General features: G+C 32.6%; 1 protein-coding gene across 1 annotated transcript; it reads left to right on the top strand.

The window, feature by feature from the left end:
* Nucleotides 1-5,536: 5,536 nt before the first annotated feature.
* LOC21406253 (ethylene-responsive transcription factor ERF023) lies at nucleotides 5,537-6,366 on the top strand. Its single transcript, XM_010102421.2, has one exon. The coding sequence runs from the start codon at nucleotides 5,571-5,573 to the stop codon at nucleotides 6,195-6,197; it is 627 nt and encodes a 208-aa protein (XP_010100723.1). The 5' UTR covers nucleotides 5,537-5,570; the 3' UTR covers nucleotides 6,198-6,366.
* The last annotated feature ends 1,316 nt before the right edge of the window (nucleotides 6,367-7,682 follow it).

Raw genomic sequence — 7,682 nt, 5'->3', positions numbered from 1 at the left:
CAATATTCATAACAGAAAATACCCTCTCAACAGTAGCAGTAACAGTAGGTAAGTAAAATCAGTACTAAAGTTAACAACCAATAAACCAATGGATATACCAAATTTTTTCTTGTCTCGACCATTTTTTGTGCAAGATCACTAATGCCTTTCAATTCTATGAACTCCTTCCTTGAACACATAGCAATGATATAAGTTTCAAGTTGATTATCAAGTGTCATGAGTTCTACCATAGAAAAATCATCTTCATAATACTCAGCAAGTTGAATCAACTTTTTCTTGTCAAAAGAAGATAATAAATCAATGAGAGACAAACACACCATACAAAGAAGCAATTCAGTGGGAGACAAACACACCATACAGAGAAATAATTCAATATTTACCTCATTGAAACGATCATTTAACTCTCGAAGTTGCATATCAATGACTGAATAAAATAGCTCCACACGAAAATGATGTAAATTGGTAATTTCTTGAGCTTTGCGTCTTGATCTACCTCGAGGTATAAAAATATCATCCATGTTGGGAATTCTAATGTTGGTTTTTCACAAAATGAAGAGACTTGATAAAAAAGAGAATCCCATCCACTCTCCCTTATCATCTGGAATTGTTGTTTGCATACTTTTACCAAGCTCATAGCATTCAAAATATCCCAATTCTTTCTCTGTAATGCTACTGATAATTCATTTGTCACTCCTAATATGTTTCTCATCAAGTGTAGACTAAATATGAAATCAAACGATTGCATGAATTCCAATAAATGGTTTGCTTCACATCTATGTTCAGAATTTGATCCATCATCAACAATTATCTCAAGAACTTCAGTTATAGATGAGAACATGATAATCAAACTAATTAAAATACCATAATGTGAACGCTAACAGGTGTTTTTAATTTAATTTGTGTGGGAGCAAAATAAAAAAATATAAATAAAAGTAGTAATTTTTAAAAGTTATAAAAAAAATTTTATACATAACTTCCGTGGGGGCACGTGCCCCCACGTGCCCCACGTGCCCCCACTTGCCTCTGCCGCTGCATAGAGTGGTAAGGTGCCTACATTCGTGGACTAAGAAGAAAAAAGAATTTATTGGTAAGTAACACTATGAATGTAGCTCCATATAAATAGATATTAGAAGACACATAATTGAATAAATTATCTAAAAAAACCCTTCTTGAAATGAAAATAAATATCAATATTAATAAAAATACTTTTTTTCTAATATACTCCCTCAGATATTATTGGAATATGTACACACACATATAAATCGACACATGTTTATTCTTTAATATCTTGATTTGTTTTCTTGTGGCTCGTCTCTGTCCTAACAACCTCCATACCCCTCAATATAAATAAATAAATATTAGAGAAAATGAATAAATAAATCATCCACTCTGTGTATCTGCAAAATTGATATTAGAGAAAATGATGTTCTACTCAAATAGACGGGGAAAAAAGAAAAGAAAAGAAAAATGAAGAAATACGCACGCAAGTATAAAAAAACGTATACTGATAAATACTCACGAAAAAAACAAAAGAAGAAAATAAAATAAAAGAAAAAGGAAGAAATGACAAACATATATACGCACATATAGAAACGTATATTGATAAATACTGAGTTTCTCTATAAAGATTCCGAGTTTATTGTATGGTATTTGGTATGAGAATTCATGTCATAGTTCGAATTATGATTCGTGACTCGTTACAGTATTTTTTTCATAAAAAAACACACGTAAATTGAGAATAATTCTGATTATAATTCTAAATTTATAAACCAAACGTTCACTTAACATTTTATGGAGGGGTCGGTTGTGTACATGTTTGTGTGGTTTATGATAATTTGTCGTATTGTAGCCCGGTACCCCTTTTTATATAGCACATGTATATATATACATATGTCCATATATAAATTATATATATTTATATACATAATATTAGTAGTATTACACCTTGGTATACATATACTACGAATCTACGTCATATCTTCTGTCTCGTTTTCACATTCCTATTTTCTGATTGTTCTCCATGTGGCCCCCTCACATTTTGTTTCAATTAACCTTTCCAATTTCCATTCTAATTATATTCTATAATATATGCTTGATATAATTGTTGGGAGTACAGTAATACATTTTATTGCCTTACAAAGTACATTCAACTATTAGCTGCACGCTACCATAATGCAGGAAATAATTAGCTATACACAGTAGAAATCGTTTATACACAAAATGATTATTAAATTTAAGTCTACACTTTTTTTTTTGGTTCCTCATTATTGGAAAACCCACTGTGCAAACTAAAAAATTAAAGAATTTTTAAAAATGACGAAAATTGATTATTAATTCTCACCAAGTAAGCTCGTTAACTGACCTAATGAATGAAGGGTTCCTGGTTAATATATATAATATATATATTTCCTTTTTTTTCACCTGACATTACAGATGGATTTCTCATCTCAATTTCATGACAAGGGCTCTAATTGGAGTACAAATTGACTAGAAAGAAGTTAGTTATAAGGGTGATAATTCGTGTTAGTGGGTCGTGTTCGTGTCAATCTGTTTATTAATCGTGTTAGAAAATATCAATTCAAACACGACTTGTTCATTAAACGTGTCAAAAATGTCATCCAAACATGACTCATTATTAATCATGTTAATCGTATCAACCCGTATAACCCGGTTAAATTAATATATATAACTAATATAATAATGATTTATTTAACACGGTCAAGACATGTTTAACATGGTTATTGGTCAATTTATATTTTCTTTTAAGAAATATAAATGAATTTTATTTACAAATATTAAAATTCACATTATTTGTATTTAATATGTCATATAAACAGTCATATTATATCACATATCATTAAATTACAGATGACACATAATTAATCGTGTTAATTCGTATCACTTCGTGTTAAAAAGTCAATCTTAACTTAATTTATTTATTAATCGTGTTAATCGTATCAACTCAATTATAAATCAAACTCATTTATAATAAATCTAAATTCATTAACTTTGTGTAAATTTTAAATTGTATGGTCGCGTCCGTACTCAAATTACCAATTCTAACTAGTTAAAGTACATCTTTTTACAAGGGCCCTAAGTGTGTATGTTGGCTCAGGTATTCTGGTTAATATCGACCGACAAACTAGCTGGCTAGTAATTCTAGGTACATATCCTTGTGAACAAAACAAGTGCTGGTTTGTGTAGAAATTGTGGTCATCATCAAACTCATTATCTAGGAGGCCAATGAAATGACACATTGACGGATGGAAGATCACTGCCACATGAAACTTTTTGTCTATTTCTTAGCTCACACATCAAAACTACAATAAACACATCCAAATCATGGACGAAAAGTCCCAATAAAAAGGTCCATGAAAGGAACAAAGCTACAAAAGTGACTCCGACCCCGTGTATTTCGTGAAGTTAATAAAAAGCCTCTAGCTAGACACAAAAATTGCTAAGATGGACTAGAAAAAGAAAAAAGAACAGAAAATACTAAAAAAAAAAAAAAACGATAATTTATTCGTTAATTATTTTTTAACGAATTTTAAATGCGCTCAATTTTATATGTGGTGGACAAGTCTTTTCTCATTCAATTTTGATATTATGTTTTTTAATGTGATTCATTTGTCTTCATATCCAACGCCAAATTTCGTTATAGTTGCCAGTCATTTGCAAAACGAGCAGGTAATTTGCTAAATTTGAAATGAAAATTTTCAAAAAAAAAATGAAAAAGAAAAAAAAAAGATAGAGAAAAGCTATATAAAATCTTGCTATAGCAACCGGCTAGGCAAGTTATATATGTGGTACAGTGGTAGGGTGGTAATTGCATAATTATTATGTCAGTTTCTATTCCACCACGTTCGGTGGCTGTATTGTAGTTAGGCACATAATCACCACAAAGATATATCTCCATATATATATATATAGGAAGATAATGCATCAGAATTGTACTCTTTCTTGTGTGGTCAATGGGGAATCTTGATTCAAAAGAAATTTTAATTATTTTATAATGTTCTTGGATAAAGGTTTTAGTCGCTAATTTGTGCCATTGGGAATTTGAGAGCAACGTTTACTTGAAGGGCCTAAGTCCAAACATAAATTGCATATTGTCATCTTATAAGGAGAGAAAAGATTCCCTTTCTTATTAATATTTGACAATTGACAAATTTATAGTCTTAGTAGCGATTAATTCTTGAATATTATCTTTATGTTTTTAACACAATTTTGTACGTACAGAACACTTATTATTATCTACAAGGTTCTTAAAATTACTACTGTGAATATTGAACTACAAATAACAAATCTAGCAGATCCATTACTTGTGCAAGTAAACAATAAATTCTTCAAAAATTAACGAAATTACCAAATATGATACCTAATTACTCTTCCAGAATTTTATAGGAACATCCATATGGGCCGGTCACATGTGATATGTCATATTTACCCCCGGATTTCGACAATTATCAAATAATCAAATAAAATAACAAATCTATTTAAATTAATAAAAAAAAACCATATTTATATACAAATAAATGCGCCTACCAACGCCAGTTTGATACAAAATTTAATAATATACAAAATCAGCTTCCATACACAGTCTAAAAACAACATTTTCTTTTGCCCTACACAAGTACCATTTTAAGGAGTTGATTTTTTTTTTTTTTTTGGTATTTATAGTAAATCACCCAATCATTAGTCATATACATTTTTCTGTAGTTGCGGACTGTGCTGTGTTGGACATATATATAGGACACATCCATTTATGGGGAAACAATATAGTACGTGAAAATCTTTCCTAGATACTCCTTTTCCCATGAACTGATTAGATATGTTAAAAATTCAGGTGAACTTCCACATAATTAACATTTACTGATTAAATGATATTAGTTACTGAGAGATTTAAAATAAAAGATTCATATCCAAACATTAGAAGTAAAAATAAAAATTAGAGGGAAATGGCTGGTTTTGGAGTGCATTTAAAAAACAGCCAGACTAATAATAATATTCACGCAAGCATTCAAGATTTGAGTGTGTGTAGACATTCTTTAGCCAGATAAAAATATGCCTAATTTATTAAAAAGTTTTTTTTCTAACAATCTCATAAGAAAGATTTTTAGAAAACTTTGTGTTCAAAAGGATTTTTTTTTTCAATTTTCTTTATAATAAAATTTTTTTCTAGCAAATTATTATAATCTGAAATAAAAAGCCACAAGAGTGTTGCTTTCAAATTTTAACAATTGTTATCATTTAAGAATACTGTGCACTACTTTATTGACATTATTCTTAAAACTTCAACTTTCGGGGACAATAAGTCAATTCAGAGAAATTTAAAGGATAAAAATGCTAAAAATACTTTAAAAATTTATTAAAAAATTCATCATCCTTATTCCTTGCCAAGATTTGGATGCCGAGGGCATAGAAGTAATTTCAAGCAAACCCTAACTTTCAACATCGGTTCATTTTACTCCCCTATACAAATATTATATAAATATGAATATTAACATTAATGTCATGACACACAAAGACAACGGTCTCTAGCTATTGCTAGTAATAGTTGGCATTTGGCAATGGAGCAACCACCATTCGCCGAAGATGAACCAACCGCCTCAAAAAGCCAGCAGTTAGACAATTCCCAGCAGCAGCAGCAGCGCGTGGGAGGCAGCGGAGGCACGCGCCACCCAGTGTACCGCGGCGTGAGGAAGCGGCGGTGGGGGAAGTGGGTGTCCGAAATCCGGGAGCCGCGGAAGAAGTCCCGCATTTGGCTCGGGTCCTTTCCGGTCCCCGAGATGGCGGCGAAGGCCTACGACGTGGCGGCGTACTGCCTCAAGGGCCGGAAGGCGCAGCTCAACTTCCCCGACGACGTCGACAGCCTCCCCCGGCCCCTCACCTCCACCGCCCGGGACATCCAGGAGGCGGCGGCCAAGGCGGCGCACATGATGGCCGTCGTGAGTTCCGCGGCCGAGAAGAGTGACGTCACAAGTAATGCGTCGAATGATGGAGGCGACGACGGCGGTGGCGGCGACGACAGCGATGACTTCTGGGGCGAGATTGATGAGTTGCCGGAGATAATGAGTGGCGGCACCGGAGAGTTTTGTAGTTGGAATAGTGCTTGCGGGTGGACGTCGGTGTTCATCGGCGATGCCGCGGTGTGGCCGGAGGGAGAGGTTCCGCAGCCGTTCATGGCGTGCCTCTAGGGTTTGTGGTTGGTATATGTGGTTTTGTTTCTGTGTAGTATATGCCAATTACGACCAATTAAGCTACTTAACTCTCATGTGTCCACCTTTTATGTGCTTAATTGTATAAATTAGATGTGGTGTATATTTTTACATGGGTATTTGAAATATATACACATATATATATATATGCTAGCTTTTTTAATCCTGTGAAGGTTTCTAATGATCAGGTTAGTTCCAATAAAATCAGTTATCACTATTCTGGAATACGGTGAAAGTTTTGTGCACTACTACTACTTTATTTGTACTGATTAGATTCTTCGAAATTTAAGTTTTTTTTTTTTAATAGAATATACAAGATTGCATGAATTAAGGTGCTTAGTTTATGTATATGCTGCTAACTACGAAATAGGTATTATATTCGCGCATAAAGGAATATGCATACATCTTTTTGTTAATAAGAGTAAGATGATGAGAACAATATTAATGAATATTAGCCAAAAGTCTTCATGTTTAAATTGGAAGTTTTAATTAGTGTTTTGTTTTTAGGGGGGAAAAAAGAACGATATAACAGTTTATTAGGAGAGTTACTAGATACTGAGTAAATGAACTTTTTTGCTGAATGATTTTTTTTATTATTGTTATTATTTTTTGAATGGGTTGTTGAATGAAATTTTATCTCTTATCTCGTGATATTTTGTTTCTTTATTTGATGAATGAAAGAGACGCAATTTACCAACAATTTCGTTAAATATACCACATGCATGTATGTATTTACACACAAGACAAAAATAACCTATTTCTCTCTTTTTTGTTTCTAGTGCAAAAGAGGTAAGGAAATAAATGTCCACTATAGTCTACCTAAATTAAAGGAAAGTGGGAACGGCTGCCTTTTTCTATTAATTTCATTTTTTTTATGACACGTTGTTTTGTTTTAATTATTGATAGTAAGTTTTTCCAATTGTTGAATCGAGTTTTTAATAGCGGGATCTATGAGCGATGTTAAATTAATGAATCGATCATAGAACATAAAAATGCTCCCATTCATAGATTCAATCATTAAAATTTTAAAGGATAAAAAACCTTGCCCTACTAAGAAGGGAAAAAACGTGCCCTAACGTAAAAGCTATAATAAGAAGATTAATTCATCATTATTGTGCTTATCATAAAGTCATGAAAAAGAACCACGTAATTCATGCAGCAAAAACGTCTTTCAAAGTGGTGGAGACGTAGGTAACTTTTTTGCATCACTTTTGGACCGACGTGCATGGAATCCAACAAGTTACGACGTCGGTTTTATAACCGTCGATAGCATGTTACGGCTATGTCAAGTTGAAAACGATAATCCCTCACACGTTGTAGTGGTATATTTCGAATTTCAATAGTCAGAAAATCCAATGGATTTTGGAGTCTATATGAAAATTTTCTCATTTTCTGAAAGTCGAATACTTAAGATCGAATTATTTATCTACCAATGTGGTGACTGGCGAATGAGAACGAGACGTT

Source organism: Morus notabilis, unplaced genomic scaffold (genome assembly GCF_000414095.1).
Source record: "Morus notabilis unplaced genomic scaffold, ASM41409v2 Scaffold404, whole genome shotgun sequence".
Lineage (NCBI taxonomy): Eukaryota > Viridiplantae > Streptophyta > Magnoliopsida > Rosales > Moraceae > Morus > Morus notabilis.
This window is presented reverse-complemented; position numbering and strand designations above follow the sequence as displayed.